This window comes from Euprymna scolopes, chromosome 6 (genome assembly GCF_053919585.1).
Source record: "Euprymna scolopes isolate OS-2025 chromosome 6, ASM5391958v1, whole genome shotgun sequence".
Taxonomy (NCBI): Eukaryota; Metazoa; Mollusca; class Cephalopoda; order Sepiida; family Sepiolidae; genus Euprymna; species Euprymna scolopes.
This window is the reverse complement of record NC_136487.1, coordinates 107,452,717-107,472,133: the sequence shown is the minus strand read 5'-3', so window position 1 is coordinate 107,472,133 and position 19,417 is coordinate 107,452,717. Positions and strand designations below refer to the sequence as shown.

Below are 19,417 nucleotides of genomic sequence, written 5' to 3'. Positions count from 1 at the left end.
GTATTATATATGTTGCATTTTTTTTACATATACAGTTAAAATTGAATGAGCATTTGTTAAAATAGAGCAGCAGCTTTATTAAACCCGCTCTAATGTTGCAAACATGGACTAACATTTTGTCAGGTAGATAAAGTCTGGGTTTTTTGGGGGGTTTTTTTGGCTTTTGCTTTTAAAATTTCAAGCAACTCATATTTTTTAAATTTATATAATTCAATATTTCAAGCAACTCATATTTTTTAAATTTATATAATTCAATATTTCAAGCAACTCATATTTTTTAAATTTATATAATTCAATATTTCAAGCAACTCATATTTTTTAAATTTATATAATTCAATATTTCAAGCAACTCATATTTTTTAAATTTATATAATTCAATATTAGCTTCAATTTTGAAAGTTGCTTTTTATTTTTCTACAATAATTGCTTATGATTATTTGTGAATTGCTGAAAGTGTTATTATTTTGTTTTTAGTTTATTAACATAAACATGTTTTTCAAAATGAGTTTTGAAATTATTGTACATGCAGCAGCAACAATCCCCTGAAATCTTTAATCAAATTCAATCAGAAATGAATGAAAATTGTTTATATTTTCGCATTCATAATCGATATTGATTCTTTTAAGTGACACTTTTTTCGGTGTTTTATGAACCGAGTTTTCACTACTTCGTCAAGATAATTTTAGATTTTCATCTCTTAAATTAAGTTTTCAAAGATGAGAAAAATCATAAAACAAAGTAATTGATTTACAAATAAGAAAAGATGACCAAAGAAATGAATGACAAAAGTTCAAATATATTATGATCATTTTATTTTTACAATTATGTGATTTTTAAAATTGAAATTGTTCGAAAAATGATGTTCACTTGAATCATGGAAACATCCAAACAATCTTGCTGTAATCAAACAAAGGCAAACCACATGATTAAATGAAGATTTTCAAACAAATACTAGTTATCAAAATGTATCAAATTTCAAGCAATACCCTCCATCACCACGAAAACTGATCAAATATTTAAAGAAAATAATCATAAAGCATTGTAAAAAAAAAAAAATAGTTGCAGCTAAAGGTTATACTAATAATACCCATCATAGATAAAATGCTTTAAATAATCAGATTTCAAGGCAGTTCTACTAAAATAGTTATATTTTAAAAGCACTTGAAGTCCTCAAAATACCACCATTTTGTTTGGAAATGAATATCCTTTCACATTCATAAAAAAATAATAATCTACATGATATATTTAAACAGTTTTTAGCAAATTAATGATAAAATGTTAACGCTATAAAATGACGAGTAAGATTTAATTTTTTAACTGAAACAATGGACTTGTATGTAAAACAATTTCTTACATATTTTTATTATAATGAAACCTTTTTTAAGGTTTCTATATCGAAAACTTATTTTATTATCTGACATAAATTTCTTGAGAGTTGCAACTCACAGCATTTCTTGTTTGCAATATAAATAATTTAGTTAGATGAACCCAGATCAACCCACATTATCATTTGTTTATTTGTTTCATTTGTTCACTTCTTTCCTTAATTCGATTTAATTTGATTTTCCCACTGAATAAAGAATAAATTACATTTTTGTCCAGCTTTTTCTATCCATATCTATCTATGTGACTGTTTTCAGGTTGAAGCCAATCAAACAGCTCGGCCAGATTCAGCAGGAGAAGATGGAATTGTTGGTGCCCTTGCCCAAGCCTTGGCAAACCGAATGAAAAGCATGCAAGGATCAGGTATACAGACAGGACATTTTTTTCTTTAAGTTGCTGAAAGAAACATGATCATAACGTTTATTTTTTGTTTTTTTTTTCTCCCAAAAAACTTTTCCCAAGATTAGGTACTTTTTGGTAAACCTCCAAGATTCATTTTCTGATTTAATTATTATCCATGCTTCAGAAAACATTCACTCGTTCAAATTGTACAGATATGTTCACATGATACCAATTCAACTCTAACAACAACTTATGTAAGTCAAATAAATGAAAACAATTATTAATTTTGTATATTTTCATTATTTTTTGCTTCAGTCGGGCTGAATCTGTTTTTTGTTTGGCGAATGATACATTTCTGAAAATGGTGAATGATGACTCTCTTCAAACATTTTTCAACTTCATCCATGTTTCCTTTCCTTAGCCATATTACTATCTTTTCCACCATCCCTAATCATCATCATCTCCTATAATTTATATTGCATAAAATTCAGATTGCAACTGAAACCTAACTTGAAACCTTTTCCATGTCACATGCTAACCAATGATCAAGTCATTTTCCATGAATCAACAAATATTTTTAATTCTTGGTAAATCATCTTTCAACAATATTTGCTTTAATGAATATCAGCTGTAGTGAGACATTATTTTAATATTTACATCCGGTCATAATTGAAAGAAATAATTGTAAAAGCCATTTTAACCAATTTTTTTATATGTGAAAGTTACATTATGAAAGGTGAAAATATGAATTCTTATATAAAAGCAACAGTAAATGACTGTTGATAAAGAAACTTCAACATAATTGGAAACGAAAGCAACAAATTGTCTACAATTCTAGTCCAACCGAATCTGTCCTTTCTTTATCTGTCTTGGAATGCTTGTGTTTCGACATTTCTCTTTCCATTGTTGCCAACGGAGAATCTTTCCAGATAATGTACATGCATTTTTGACTCGCCACCATTTTCTCTGTTCACGCAATGGATCAACAGTAAAGTAAAAGCTGTATAGACGAAGCATATTAATCTGATTGGAAATATTTCACTCCAAACCTTTTTTCTGTAGCAATTTTTTAAAGTCTCAACTTGACAAATTGTTTCAATTTATGAATTAATTTGTACTTTCTATAAAAATAATCTGTAAAAGTTGATTAAGTGATAAAAGTTAATTTAATTTTTTTTTAAATTTATTTATTGTGGACTATTATCCTCATCTTTTTTTAGTTGTTTCATGATGTTTTGGCAAACTACTCCTCTGGCCTTCGACAGGTGGTAACCGCGACGGGATAGGAACTCTGAATCTCCTGATTGCATCCACTGCAATTGGGTTTTAAGTTAACGGTTTCAATCCTACCATTAACTTAAAACCCAAAGCCAGTCAGAGGCTTACTGTGCCAAAAGCGTGGTGAGACGACAACAACTACGAAAGGCAGTAATTGCAGTGAATGCAGTCAGGACATTCAGAGTTCATATCCGTCACGGTTACAATCTGACGAAGGCCAAAGGAATAGTTGGCCGGAACGTCGTGAAACAACTAAAAAAAAGATGAGGTTAATGGTCTGCAATAAATAAAATTGAATGATATTCATCTGAATTCCAATTAAATAATATAAAAGTTGATTTAGTGATAAAAGAATAACTAGGAATAGTTTTAATGACTAAAAGAATAACTCCAAATGATTGTAATAACTGAAAGAATAATTAAAAATAATTGTAATAACTAAAAGAATAATTAAAAATAATTGTAATAACTAAAAGAATAATAAAAAATAATTGTAATAACTAAAAGAATAATTAAAAATAATTGTAATAACTAAAAGAATAACTAAAATAATTTTAATAACTAAAAGAATGATCAAAATTAATTGTAATAACTAAAAGAATAATCAAAATTAATTGTAATAATTAAAAGAATAATTAAAAATAATTGTAATAACTAAAAGAATAATTAAAAATAATTGTAATAACTAAAAGAATAATTAAAAATAATTGTAATAATTAAAAGAATAATTAAAAATAATTGTAATAACTAAAAGAATAACTAAAATAATTCTAATAACTAAAAGAATAATCAAAAATAATTGTAATAACTAAAAGAATAATTAAAAATGATTGTAATAATTAAAAGAAATATTAAAAATAATTGTAATGACTAAAAGAATAATTAAAAATAATTGTAATAACTAAAAGAATAATTAAAAATAATTGTAATAACTAAAAGAATAACTAAAATAATTTTAATAACTAAAAGAATAATCAAAATTAATTGTAATAACTAAAAGAATAATCAAAATTAATTGTAATAACTAAAAGAATAATTAAAAATAATTGTAATAACTAAAAGAATAACTAAAATAATTCTAATAACTAAAAGAATAATTAAAAATAATTGTAATAACTAAAAGAATAATTAAAAATAATTGTAATAACTAAAAGAATAATAAAAAATAATTGTAATAATTACAAGAAATATTAAAAATAATTGTAATAACTAAAAGAATAATTAAAAATAATTGTAATAACTAAAATAATTCTAATAACTAAAATAATAATCAAAATTAATTGCAATAACTAAAAGAATAATAAAAAATAATTGTAATAACTAAAAGAATAATTAAAAATAATTGTAATAACTAAAAGAATAATTAAAAATAATTGTAATAACTAAAAGAATAATTAAAAATAATTGTAATAACTAAAGGAATAACTAAAAAGATTCTAATAACTAAAAGAATAATTAAAAATAATTGTAATAACTAAAAGAAATATTAAAAATAATTGTAATAACTAAAAGAATAATTAAAAATAATTGTAATAATTAAAAGAAATATTAAAAATAATTGTAATTACTAAAAGAATAATTGGAAATAATTGTAATAACTAAAAGAATAACTAAAATAATTCTAATAACTAAAAGAATAATTAAAAATAATTGTAATAACTAAAAGAATAATAAAAAATAATTGTAATAACTAAAAGAATAATCAAAAATAATTGTAATAACTAAAAGAATAATCAAAAATAATTGTAATAACTTAAAGAATAACTAAAATAATTCTAATAACTAAAAGAATAATTAAAAATAATTGTAATAACTAAAAGAATAAGTAAAAATAATTGGAATAATTAACAGAAATATTAAAAATTATTGTAATAACTAAAAGAATAATTAAAAATAATTGTAATAGCTAAAAGAATAATAAAAAATAATTGTAATAATTAAAAGAATAATAAAAAATAATTGTAATAGCTAAAAGAATAATAAAAAATAATTGTAATAATTAAAAGAATAATAAAAAATAATTGTAATAGCTAAAAGAATAATTAAAAATAATTGTAATAACTAAAATAATAATTAAAAATAATTGTAATAATTACAAGAAATATTAAAAATAATTGTAATAACTAAAAGAATAATTAAAATTAATTGTAATAAGTAAAAGAATAATCAAAAATAATTGTAATAAATAAAAGAATAATTAAAAATAATTATAATAATTAAAAGAATAATCAAAATAATTGTAATAACTAAAAGAAATATTAAAAATAATTGTAATAACTAAAAGAATAATTAAAAATGATTGTAATAACTAAAAGAATAATTAAAAATAACTGTAATAACTAAAAGAATAATTAAAAATAATTGTAATAACTAAAAGAATAATAAAAAATAATTGTAATAACTAAAAGAATAATTAAAAATGATTGTAATAACTAAAAGAATAATTAAAAATAATTGTAATAACTAAAAGAATAATAAAAAATAATTGTAATAGCTAAAAGAATAATAAAAAATAATTGTAATAAATAAAAGAATAATCAAAAATAATTGTAATAATTAAAAGAATAATCAAAAATAATTGTAATAACTAAAAGAATAATTAAAAATAATTGTAATAAGTAAAAGAATAATAAAATAATTGTAATAACTATAAGAATAATTAAAAATAATTGTAATAACTAAAAGAATAATTAAAAATAATTGTAATATCTAAAAGAATAATCAAAAATAATTGTAATAACTAAATTAATAATCAAAAATAATTAATAATTAAAAGTATAATTAAAAATAATTGTAATAACTAAAAGGATAATTAAAATTAATTGTAATTACTAAAAGAATAATTAAAAATAATTGTATTATGTAAAAGAATAATAAAAAATAATTGTAATAACTAAAAGAATAATAAGAAATAATGGTAATAACTAAAAGAATAATTAAAAATAATTGTATTATCTAAAAGAATAATAAAAAATAATTGTAATAATTTAAAGAATAATAAAAAATAATTGTAATAACTAAAAGAATAATTAAAAATAATTGTAATAATTACAAGAAATATTAAAAATAATTGTAATAACTAAAAGAATAATTAAAAATAATTGTAATAACTAAAATAATTCTAATAACTAAAATAATAATCAAAATTAATTGCAATAACTAAAAGAATAATAAAAAATAATTGTAATAACTAAAAGAATAATTAAAAATAATTGTAATAACTAAAAGAATAATTAAAAATAATTGTAATAACTAAAAGAATAATTAAAAATAATTGTAATAACTAAAGGAATAACTAAAAAGATTCTAATAACTAAAAGAATAATTAAAAATAATTGTAATAACTAAAAGAAATATTAAAAATAATGATAATAACTAAAAGAATAATTAAAAATAATTGTAATAATTAAAAGAAATATTAAAAATAATTGTAATTACTAAAAGAATAATTAAAAATAATTGTAATAACTAAAAGAATAATTAAAAATAATTGTAATAACTAAAAGAATAATCGAAAATAATTGTAATAACTTAAAGAATAACTAAAAGAATAATTAAAAATAATTGTAATAACTAAAAGAATAATAAAAAATAATTGCAATAATTAACAGAAATATTAAAAATAATTGTAATGACTAAAAGAATAATTAAAAATAATTGTAATAACTAAAAGAATAATTAAAAATAATTGTAATAACTAAAAGAATAACTAAAATAATTCTAATAACTAAAAGAATAATCAGAAATAATTGTAATAACTAAAAGAATAATTAAAAATAATTGTAATAACTAAAAGAATAATAAAAAATAATTGTAATAATTAAAAGAATAATAAAAAATAATTGTAATAGCTAAAAGAATAATTAAAAATAATTGTAATAACTAAAATAATAATTTTAAAAAATTGTAATAATTACAAGAAATATTAAAAATAATTGTAATAACTAAAAGAATAATTAAAAATAATTGTAATAAGTAAAAGAATAATTAAAAATAATTGTAATAAATAAAAGAATAATCAAAAATAATTGTAATAATTAAAAGAATAATCAAAAATAATTGTAATAACTAAAAGAAATATTAAAAATAATTGTAATAACTAAAAGAATAATTAAAAATGATTGTAATAACTAAAAGAATAATTAAAAATAACTAATAACTAAAAGAATAATTAAAAATAATTGTAATAACTAAAAGAATAATAAAAAATAATTGTAATAACTAAAAGAATAATTAAAAATGATTGTAATAACTAAAAGAATAATAAAAAATAACTGTAATAACTAAAAGAATAATTAGAAATAATTGTAATAACTAAAAGAATAATAAAAAATAATTGTAATAACTAAAAGAATAATTAAAATTAATTGTAATAAGTAAAAGAATAATCAAAAATAATTGTAATAAATAAAAGAATAATCAAAAATAATTGTAATAATTAAAAGAATAATCAAAAATAATTGTAATAACTAAAAGAAATATTAAAAATAATTGTAATAACTAAAAGAATAATTAAAAATGATTGTAATAACTAAAAGAATAATTAAAAATAACTAATAACTAAAAGAATAATTAAAAATAATTGTAATAACTAAAAGAATAATAAAAAATAATTGTAATAACTAAAAGAATAATAAAAAATGATTGTAATAACTAAAAGAATAATTAAAAATAACTGTAATAACTAAAAGAATAATTAGAAATAATTGTAATAACTAAAAGAATAATAAAAAATAATTGTAATAACTAAAAGAATAATCAAAAATAATTGTAATAGCTAAAAGAATAATCAAAAATAATTGTAATAAATAAAAGAATAATCAAAAATAATTGTAATAATTAAAAGAATAATCAAAAATAATTGTAATAACTAAAAGAATAATTAAAAATAATTGTAATAACTAAGAGAATAATAAAAATTATTGTAATAACGAAAAGAATAATCAAAAATAATTGTAATAACTAAAAGAATAATTAAAAATAATTGTAATAACTAAAAGAATAATTAAAAATAATTGTAATAACTAAAAGAATAATCAAAAATAATTGTAATAACTAAAAGAATAATTAAAAATAATTGCTATAATTTAAAGAATAATCAAAAATAATTGTAATATCTAAAAGAATAATCAAAAATAATTGTAATAACTAAATTAATAATCAAAAATAATTGTAATAATTAAAAGTATAATTAAAAATAATTGTAATAACTAAAAGGATAATTAAAATTAATTGTAATAACTAAAAGAATAATTAAAAATAATTGTATTATCTAAAAGAATAATAAAAAATAATTGTAATAACTAAAAGAATAATAAAAAATAATTGTAATAACTAAAAGAATAATAAAAAATAATTGTAATAACTAAAAGAATAATTAAAAATAATTGTAATAACTAAAAGAATAATTAAAAATAATTGTAATAATTAAAAGAATAACTAAAAATAAAACTATTTTCACTTCATCTTCCCGTTTTCCACCATCCTTAGTCATTTCTCTTCTGTTTCTCGTTCAACTATCGAAAGGTTTCATTTATCTCGTATGAAACTGATGCTTAACTCTCACAATAATTGCAATCATATTTTTTTATTTTTATCTGTTTTTGTTTTTTTCTTGCAGATGGGGAAAGTGATGAAGAAAGCAGTGATGATGACAATATTGATGATGATGACTGGGACGATTGAACTGGAGCTAGCAGCTGACTAAAGAAGAAATGTTATATATCTATACAACTGTTTGTGTTTGTGTGTATATATATATATATATATATATATATATATATATATATATATATATATATATATATATATATATACATACACACACACATATATGAATAGCGCCTATGTGTCTTTCCTCTTACTTGAAAGTGAGCAGAAGAAATCTTCTTACAACAAATGCCTTATGCTCCATGCACTCCCCCTCCCTTTAGCTAGCCAACTCTTCCTGCTCCTCTTCATCATCATCAAACAGTTTGATCATTTAACTTGGAGTAAATAAAACCCGGCCTCTTGAGTAAAGAAATTGTAATATAAAATAAAATTTTCAAATAAGGAGCCTTGAACTTGCTGCCCCTCCTTCCCCACTCTTTCACTTGTGAATTATTTTAACCTTGTTTCACCCACCCCCCTCTTTCTCTCAATATGGTTTCTCTCCTTCCTATTAACCTCTTGTCAGCAACAAAACAAAAAATCTTGCCTTATAAAAATACTGGCTTCATTAACTTTTTGCCTCAAAGGAGGTTTTATTGTTCAACAAATTTGGGCATTTGTTTTCTTAGTTGTGTCTACGTTTAAATATTTATTTTGAGACGTCATATTACCATTTACTCTTTCAGCACTTCTGTTTTCATTCCGTTTCAACTAAGGTGGAGAGGTATTTATATACTATATTACTCCCCTGCACCACCTCAGCCCATAAAATAGCCTGATCCTCTGCATTACACAGATTGAAACGTGGTGACAGCAACTCATGCAAGAAGAGGTTGGATCGTCTTCAAAAATGCTCAATATCTTAAAAATTACCATTTCTAACAGATTTTCAAATTGTTTGATGAAATCGTCGTAATTCGTAATTAGTTCTTGTCAAGAAATTTCAGAAAAAAGACATTCAATTGGCCAATTCATTTCTTGACATGGGAATATCAAAGAACAGTTTGAAAAATAAATTCTAATAATTTCAATTTGATTGTTTTTGTACATTTTTAATGATTTTTTTTTTTTAATTTGGATTGCTAATTTTTTAAATTGGATAAATAACATTTAAACTAATGCTTTGTTTTTGTTTTTACTTTTTATCTTCTATATATAATAATTGGATTGCAGAAATTCCCCTCTGGACCAAATTACGATAGGTTTGCAATGACAGATGCCACATATTTATTGTGTCTAAACTTTTACTCACCATCTTATGTAACTTATGAACGCCGTTACACATTTATTAGATTTAATCAAATCTTATCTTATTTCCTAGGAGCGACATCATCACGATTGCCAATACCTAAAGACGAAGTAGCTCATATTTCCCCTCTAACTGAAAACTCCTCCCACTCTCCTAAACAGGACCAGGTACTTCTACAACCATTACAACTATATTGACTTGATACCGTTATTAACTGGGTTGCACACTCGTATACTTCGCTATTCCAAAATACTGATTCCTCCCGCATAACAATCCGGCTATTTTCATTGGTTGCATTGATGTCATTCTATTCTTCTGGATTATACACAGACATGCAAAAAAACGAACACCGCAGCCCTAATTCACAATGGCAGGTCAATCGCCACACATTGTCATCCATCATTTATTCCATTTACACTTACGCATGTCATCACGCATTGCTATACATTATTTAATCACTCTAAAGTTAATACTTTTTCCAATACTTGCAATAACCATCATTTACGTATTGGTCAATTAAAAACAATTACATCGCAGCTTTCTATATATCATATATGGTTTTAGCGTCCTAAATTTACCTCAATTACATTTTAACCAACATAATTAGCAACACATACGATATACTTCACATTTCTTGTATTTTTCATTTATTTATATACTTTTTCTTTCATCATAAAGGATGGGTTTCATTATTTATAAATGTTCGCTCACATGTTTATCTTTCTTTTTTTTATGTTTATAAAACTTTCGATTTCTGATTAAAACCGTTACATTTGTTTTTTGTCTTTTTTTGTGGGTTTTTAGTTTGTTTGTTTTTGTATCAAATACAAACGAAAATCCTTCATTTGTTTTTGGTGTTTTTACTTTGTTTGAGGGGGGGGGGATTTATAGATTGTTATATTTAAACAATTATGTCGCAGATTTCTTTACATGACATCACGGTTAACCGTCCTATATTTAGCTAAATTACATTGTGACCAAATAGAAAACTTTCAATAAAACTTAAAAAGGACAAAATATATAATCTACATTTATTGTATTATTCGTTTCTTCTTTTGGGGGGGGGGGTCTTAACGGTTTTTAGCATCCAAAATTATTACATTATTAAATGAACGAATCATAGTAAACAAGACAAACTTTACGTTTTTTATGTTTGTTTTTAGCATCCAAAATTATCACATAAATGAACGAATCTTGAACGAGAGGAATTTCACTTTTTTAATGTTGATTTTTTAGCGTCCAAAATTTTCACATGACTAACTGAACGAATCTTAGTAAACAAGACAAACTTCATTTTTTACATGTTTGTTTTTAGTGCCCAAAATTATGAATGGACTAAATGAATGAATCTTAATAAACGAGATGAACTTCACTTTTTTAATGTTTGTTTTTAGCGTCCAAATTTATGAGAATTACTAAATGAACGAATCAAACGAGACAAACTCCACATTTTAATGTTTGTTTTTATCATCCAAAATTATGAATGGACTAAATGAACGAATCTTAGTAAATGAGACAAACTTCTTTTAATGTTTGGTTTCAACGTCCTACATTATGACATGAAAATTTGAACAAATCTCTTCCCACTCACAAGATGGGGTGTATATTCCAAGAGCCGTTCTTAATACGGGGATATTGTGGCTGACCAAAAGAGGTTGTGAGGTGTATTCCGAAAGCCGTTACTACCATGAGAAGCTTGGGGGTTGGGCGACAACAACAGCAACAGTACTTTACTGTTTTTACGAGGGATGGGGGTTGATAGAGCATTTTTTTGGTTGCAAAATTTTTACTTTAGATCCACCAACATACTTTCCTTTAAAATGACAACTTTTGTAGTTTTTCGCTATGCTGATTAAGAACATCTGATTTATACAAGTAGTTTTCCACATATAAAACCTGTATTATGCACTTTATATCACTGGCCGTCAGATTAGTACGCACGGGTGAGGATCAAATCTAATTATATCCGACCGACATTCTCACCCCCTAACTTATTTCTTGGTTCATAGTAGTTGCGCGTGGGGATCTTGATAGCGACTATCCAAGTTAAATTTGTGGCAAATATTTTGACAGTCAACCACACTACCAAAATGGGGTGACCAGTCCGAAAGCCGTTCTTCACATGGGAATGTTGCCGGTAACCAGTCCGAAAGCCATTCTTAACATGAAAAGGTTGGGGGTGTCTATTCTGAAAACCTTTCTTAACATGAAGAGGTTGGTTGTTGGTCAACAATAACTGTACTTTCAAATTTTCTAGAGGGGCATGCTTCCACCGGGCAATGCCAGTTAGCAGGTCCTGCTAGTTTTTTAATAAATTAAAAGCTTTCCAAAAGAGCAGCTTTGACTCAGATATTGTTGAAATTTTTGGCATTTATTATTTCTAACAGCTTTTTATATGAAACTTTGCAACTATAACATTTCATGAAATATTGCAACTATAACATTTTCATGGAATCCAAACAACATACAAGCAGAATGCCCCAATCGTATTATTTCTAAGCGAAACTGGCATTGGACAGACCATTTCCCTAGATGAGTTCGTAATTAAAGGATACTCTAATTTAACTTCCAAATCTGACTCTCAAGATCGCCATGGGCATGGAATATGTGCCTATATAAAAGACGGCTTTCCATGTGGTAGGGACATCTCCAGAGAAGATCTTAACTTACCCTATATGTGCTTCCGGGTTGCACTTGCTCAAACTACTGCATTTATATTTGCTCTTTATCGCCTCCACAACAGCGGAGTTACTATCTTTAAATGCATATCTGAGAAAATTGACCAAGTCCTATCTGCTTATCCTTCAGCTAACATTCACGTATGTGGAGACTTCAATGTTCACAATGTGGAATGGTTAACTCACTCAAAAAAGACCAAAGATGAGGGGAGGTTCTATCATGATTTCTCTATTGCTTATGACCTCACTCAGATTGTTCACGAATCCACACAACTTGCCTTGAACTGTGTTCAGCTTCCGTTCTGTCGCCACTTGGATCTTCCGACCACTCAGTTGTATCAGTTAAGATAAAAATGAAATGTAATAAGTCCCGAGACGTACCTCTCCATCGTACAGTATATGGATACTTTATGACTGACTGGGATAGCTTCCGTACATTTATATCAGATCTACCTCTGCATTCCATGTTTAAAAAGGATGTGTCCTCTATCGTATCAGACCTGACGGAATGGTTAATTGTAGGTATAGACCATTTCATACCCTCAAAAAAATTCCAGCAAAAACCTAACAGCCAGCCATGGTTCTCTCCAGAATGTGCTGCTGCCATTGCGCACAGAAAGTACTGAGACTAAAGCCACTTTCAGGACTGCCAGCAACCATTGTAAAAAAGTAATAAAGAACGCAAGAAAGTTGGATGCTCAGTCCGTCAAGTCCAAAGTAGCTGAGCAGCGGCTTGGTTCCCACCAGTTTTGGCAAATAGCAAACAGAATCTTGAACAGAAGCATGTGTTCTATCCCAACTCTCATAAATGGACCTGAGGTCATCTTGTCAGCATCAGACAAAGCCAAACTCTTTGCCAAGAACTTTGCAGCTAATTCTGCCCTTTGCGACCGAGGCTGCCAACCTCCAATATTTCTCCTGTATCAGAAAACACGCTATGTGATACACAAATATCTGTACATGATGTTGCCAAGCTAATCAAAAACCTTGATTCCAGTAAAGCAACCGGCCCTGGCGGTATTCCAATTATAGTACTCAAAAGACTTCAACCAGAACTAGCGCCCACCCTTACAAAATTGTTTAAACGCTGTCTTAAGGGAATTGCTTCCCGTCACCCTGGAAAATCTCATCAGTATGCCCCGTATTTAAGAATTCAGGTGATCGCTCATCTCCCTCTCAGTACAGGCCAATAAGTCTCCTTGTGTCATGAGTAAATTGCTGGAATCTGTGTTAAATAGAGAAGTAATCAACCATCTCAGCAAAAATAACCTTAGTGACACACAATATGGTTTCCGTTCTGCTAAATCTACAGCAGATGTGCTTACATTTATATCTCATAGGATTAGCGAATCTCTCGACGGAAGCTACCTTTCTAGGGCAATTGCTCTTGACATATCAAAGGCCTTTGATAGAGTATGGCATAAAGGTTTACTTCACAAGATATCCAGTTACGGTATAGCTGGAAATGTCTTCTCAATTATTAAATCATTTCTCTCTGATAGGTTCATAAGAGTAGTAGTTGATGGGCAAAAATCAGAAGCTCTCAATATTAATGCTGGAGTCCCTCAGGGATCCATCCTGAGCCCAACTCTCTTCCTGATCTACATTAATGATCTTCCAAATCACATCCTTACATCATTCGTAGACATTTATGCTGATGACACTACTATCTATGGTAGCACATCTAAGACCATAAATGACCAAGTTCTCTCTGATTCTCTCTCCTCTGATCTTAAGCAAGTGGTACAATGGGGAAAGAGGTGACTTGTTACTTTTAATGCACCTAAAACCAAGCCTCTCTCTTTACATCATCAATGCTCTGATCCCCATCTGGCATCAATTGAAATAAATGGCTCTCGTTTTGGGGAGGCCTCATGTTTTGACAAGCTTCTTGGCTTGACCTCTACTCCTAATCTTAAATGGAACACATACATTAAATCCATTGCCAAGACCGCTGGAAAAATGGTGGGATCCTTCTATCGATCCAGTAGATATCTCATTGCTGATGCAATTCTCTATCTATATAAGAGCCAAGTATGTCCAGGGATGGAGTACTGTTGCCACATCTGGGCAGGAGCTGCTAGAAAGGACTTATCCTGCTTTGATAGAGTTCAAAATAGACTTCATAGCCTCGTAGGAGATGTCCTTTTCTCTTCCCTGCAACCTCTTTCTCATAGAAGAGATGTTGCGAGTTTGTTTCTGCTTTATCGTTATTTTCATGGCAAGTGCTCAGCTGAGCTCCAATCTATGGTTCCCCCTCGCCAAACTTTCACAAGAAACACTCATCTAGCAGAAAACACTATCACTAATTTCCCCCACTCTTTAGCTGTGCCTAAACCTTAATGTAGATTCCATGAACAAAGCTTCTTTCTTAGAACTGCACGCCTGTGGAATTATCTTCCGTTTTCCTGCTTTCCAGCTGACTACAATATGGTTGTGTACAAGTCTAACGTAAACAAATTTTTGATGAACCGTTCCATATGTTAACAAATTTACTGAATTTCCATTATTAACGATTACTATATTATCCAATTTCTACTATACACTCTTTAGCCCTTATCCTCGAGTGGCCTCTTGGCCTTGATAAGTGGTGATGCCTATGTAAAAAAAAAAAAATCGCAGTGCAACATTTGATGAGAAATATTCTTCCGTTACACTATGCAAACTATGCGCTGTAACCACAAAACATTTCAATTTTAGAAAATCGTAACTCAAAGATCTTTTATATAACAAAAATTGGATTGCAAGTTGTATCCACTTTCAGGGATATTTTAAAAAAAAATTTAATATTTCTCAATTTTTTAATATTTCTCGATTGTGTGGATTGTCAGTCATATTATCATGAGAGACTAGAGAGGAGAAGGAGGATGGCATACTAGTCAAATTTTTAAGACTGAATAATTTTATTTCTTAATTTTCAAATTTGGATTCAAACTAATAACAAAAAAGAATTTAAAAAAAAATTATTTATGTTAAACAAAACGGAAGATATTTTTCAAATTTTTGTGCAGATCAAAACGTTTAAAACAAAATTAAAGTTTCAGGTTATTCTTTTTTGTTTAAAATTAGTATTTGAAAGATAATTCTGTAAAAATTTATTGATGGCGGCTAAAAGAAAAATAAAGTTTATCAGAATTTTCAAATCTTAAAACTTTTAAAAAGAAAGTTTCTTGGAGTATGAATATCAAAGTCCATTTATGAAAAGAAAAACTGTCTTTTTACTCAAATAATTTTTAATTAAAATAATTTTTCCAACAAGCTTTTTAAAGACATTTTTTAACCTTTCTTTTTACCTACATGCGTGCATATACACACATATATTTATGTTTCGTGATACAGATCCGATAAAATAAAGGGACTAATAAAAAGGTTTTATGGAATTTGGCTGGGCAGTGATCTTGTCAATTAATATTCATTTTATTCAGTTTTGGAAAAGTTTTCAAGTTTCCCCAACAAAAATGGTTTTATTTCACCCAAAAACTTGATGACCATCTGCCAAGTAACTTTGCAAAATAAGGTTCGAACTTGAAAGACCTCAAAAAAGTCCAAATTGGGTGTTAAGTCCAGAAATACAAGAGGTCTCAATGTCCAATCAGTGAAAGACTTTTCTGGTAACTACAAGTTTTATGAAAACAGTCTTATTTTTATATGAAAAATATTTTGTTGAGTTATCTACACCTCCCAGAGGTAAGAATGTTCGACCCTGTCAATGAATACATTATAAAACTACAAGTCTTTTTCAGGAAAGGAAAAACTTTTGTCCAAAGTTGGCAACGCATATCAACCATTACAAAGAGATATTAGAAAAGAGAGATTTAAAAATCTGTGTAAGGGAATTGAAAGTTAAAAATAAATATGAGAAGCTGTAAACAAAAACAGTGCGATGAGAATGCAGGAAAATCAACATACGAAAGAAGAGTGGTAGGAGAAAAAAATAGAATTGATATATTTTGGTACTCAAAAATGAGAAACTAATTGTATCGACATGTAATTAGTCTGGAGTTCATTTCATTTTAACCATGTTTTATCAGTTACGGTAATCGTTACCATTGCTAACATTGATGAAATAGAAATCATCATAAAACAGCGCAACTCATTCACTTTTATCTGAATGATAATATGCATTTTGTGCGTGTGTATCATTATTTTGGGAGGGTATAAAACTTTTTAATAGCTATTAAAAAAGGAAGACTGAGTTATTTTTTTATGTATGGTAAAAAGGAGGACGAAGGGAAAACATTTAATGAAGGTTAAAAAAAAATTAAATAAATAAGGGGATAGTCAGCTGACTGGGTTTTGCCCTCACTTTTCAAAACCGAATTGAGGGTTTTCTTTTTTGTTTTTTTTGTATAGGTAACCAAATTCAGATGGGAACGACTAAAATAAAACCCAACTATCGGGGAGAAAAATAGGGAGACGACTAAAATAAATCTATTGTTATACAATGGAGAGGGAAGTCCAGACCCAATAGACAATCCCTTTGCTTTCAGAGAGAAGGTCTCCTTAAACAGACATGAATAGTTTCCAGATATGAAGACTATTCATGAATGAGCATGATTTAGAATAGAAAATAAGTCACTGCTGAAATTTATTGAACATCGCAGGTTTTTAAGCAAATGGTCTGTTATCGATGAACTACATGTATTACATTATTTCTATAAGTTTATGATTCAATAAATAAGGGTGACAGGGCAATACAAGTCTACTGTGTGTAATTTTATGTGGTGTAGAGTGGGGGTGGTGAGAGCAGTTATGAATTAGAAGGAAAAATAGGAACTACTTGCTCTAATGATATTCGCGAAAGTGATGATTTCTCTCTTAGGATGAATTGTAGGATTTTATTATAAGGCCTAAATCTGTCTATAATGAAGTTGTAAAGTTACATAATGTAGTGGCTAATCGCCTAGACACAATAAATTTGTGTGTGGCATCTATTGTTGCAAAACTACAGTAATTTGATCCAGAGGGGAATTTCTGCAATCAAAATATTATATATATATATATATTATCTGTAACATTTGGAAATATTAACGCATTTATGTTAATCAAAATAGAAGATATTTTTCACTAAAATTCAAATACTTTTTAATGACTAATCAGTTTCCTAACAAATAGAAAAAGTTTAAATATTATAATAAAATATTTTCACTTTTGTTAATGAGCTTAAATGACACTGTATAATAAACAGCACTTTAAAAGAAAATATTTGAAATGTAAATGTAAAATTGTGAGAGATTTGGTAAGGATCAAATTTGAAAAGTTGACTTTTAAACAAATTTTATAAAAAAGCTAAACAAATAGATTAGTGGCGAAACATTGCTCCATCATAAATTATGTTTTTTTAAAAATGTCATGATTTTAGATAAAAGTTGCCAAAGTCAAAATAAGCATATCTAAGCAAATTTAAGAATGAAAGTTTTATGTGCGATATTGCAATCAGCAATTTTATTGATTTTTTTTTTATATGGATTCTTTTTTTACATCATCTTAAAATGGAATTATTGAAATTGAAGTAGAAGAGGAAGATGTAAATAAGAGTAAGCCCCTTATTTCTATTTTTATTAAAAGCAACTCTGCTCCATTGGCAAAGTAAAAAAATAAACGTTTGAGAATGATCTTTAAAATTCCAACATAAAAAGAATCTGAACAAAAGAATTAACTAATGATATCGGTTGGTTAAGTTGTGTGCACTCTTGGTTAAGTTGCAATACAATGAAATTAAGATTATAAAACTATCTACACTTACCAATAATTAGTAAAATGAATTAACTACATTCATGCGCTAGTTTGAAGCAAATTTCCAGAGATTATTTGTCCATTTTGCTTAGAAAGATTTTCTCATGGCATGGAATACTATGGGGAAGATGGATGTAATCTACATGAATTGCCAAAGCAATTTGTGATGGCTCAAAAAAGTCTATATATGTTGGTGAAAAATAATTTATTTGCATGGTTCCTACTCATGGCTCTTATACCTGTAATGTTTTCGCCAACCTTGTACTCGCCAACCTTGCTCAGATTTTTGTTATCAGAGTTGATAAATCAAAGTTGAGATTAGTAAAAATTTAGTTATTTCTAATTTTTTTTTCACTTAAAACAATATTTGAATAATTAAGCATTTTTTATTAATTAAAAAAAAACAAAAAAACTGAGGATTTTAAAAATAAATCAACTATCTACACTTACCAATAATTGCTGGGAGGTTACCTAAAAAAAAGAGTGAAAGCCGCATTAAAATCTACTCATCTGGAATTATTGGAGGCAGTTTTCTCAAAGAATATGTTTGTTTTTTGGTTTTTTATATTAGAACAATAAAAAAGTGTTCAATTTTTTTCTTGCAGCTTATTTATTTTACTTTTATTTCACCCCAAACAAGGCACAGTGCCACTTTCTCATAAGGGGTTACTATTTGGGATCAAATTTACAGGGATACTGTGTAGGAAGTTGGGTAGCGAGATATCTGTTCAAATTATACTTGAACTTCTGCATCGGGGATGCACAGATCTGGGATGGAATTCCAAAACCAAGGGAAGAAGTAGAAAGGCTTTACAGCATCTAGGGATCTCTACAATGTAGGAGTGGGATTTTGCTGCTTGATGAGTTTGTCGGTTTTTTCATTGAAGGTGTACAAATATTTTGAGTTTGTCAGAGCACATTCCATTAAAACAGGGATGCCACATTTTAGCAGAAGTTGGAGTTTGGCTGACAGTGCGGGACTTATTAGTATTAGATTATTTTCAATCCTGTCTTTCAATCCTATGAGACTTGTCGTAGATGCACCAGCCCAGATGTGACAACAATACTCCATGCATGTGCGAATGGTGGTACGGGATAC

General features: G+C 26.9%; 1 protein-coding gene across 4 annotated transcripts in view; it reads left to right on the top strand.

Moving 5' to 3' along the window:
- LOC145277843 (actin nucleation-promoting factor WASL-like) overlaps nt 1-9,774 on the top strand; it is a 158,401-nt gene extending 148,627 nt beyond the window's left edge. For 2 of the 4 annotated variants that reach the window (XM_080129788.1, XM_080129787.1), the window contains exons 10-11: nt 1,641-1,746; nt 8,624-9,774. In XM_080129788.1, the coding sequence (XP_079985914.1) occupies nt 1,641-1,746; nt 8,624-8,688 (171 nt within the window). In that variant the 3' untranslated portion in view covers nt 8,689-9,774. The remainder of the gene's footprint in view (nt 1-1,640; nt 1,747-8,623) is intronic. The other 2 variants (XR_013868221.1, XR_013868220.1) reach the window with 2 other exon arrangements.
- The last annotated feature ends 9,643 nt before the right edge of the window (nt 9,775-19,417 follow it).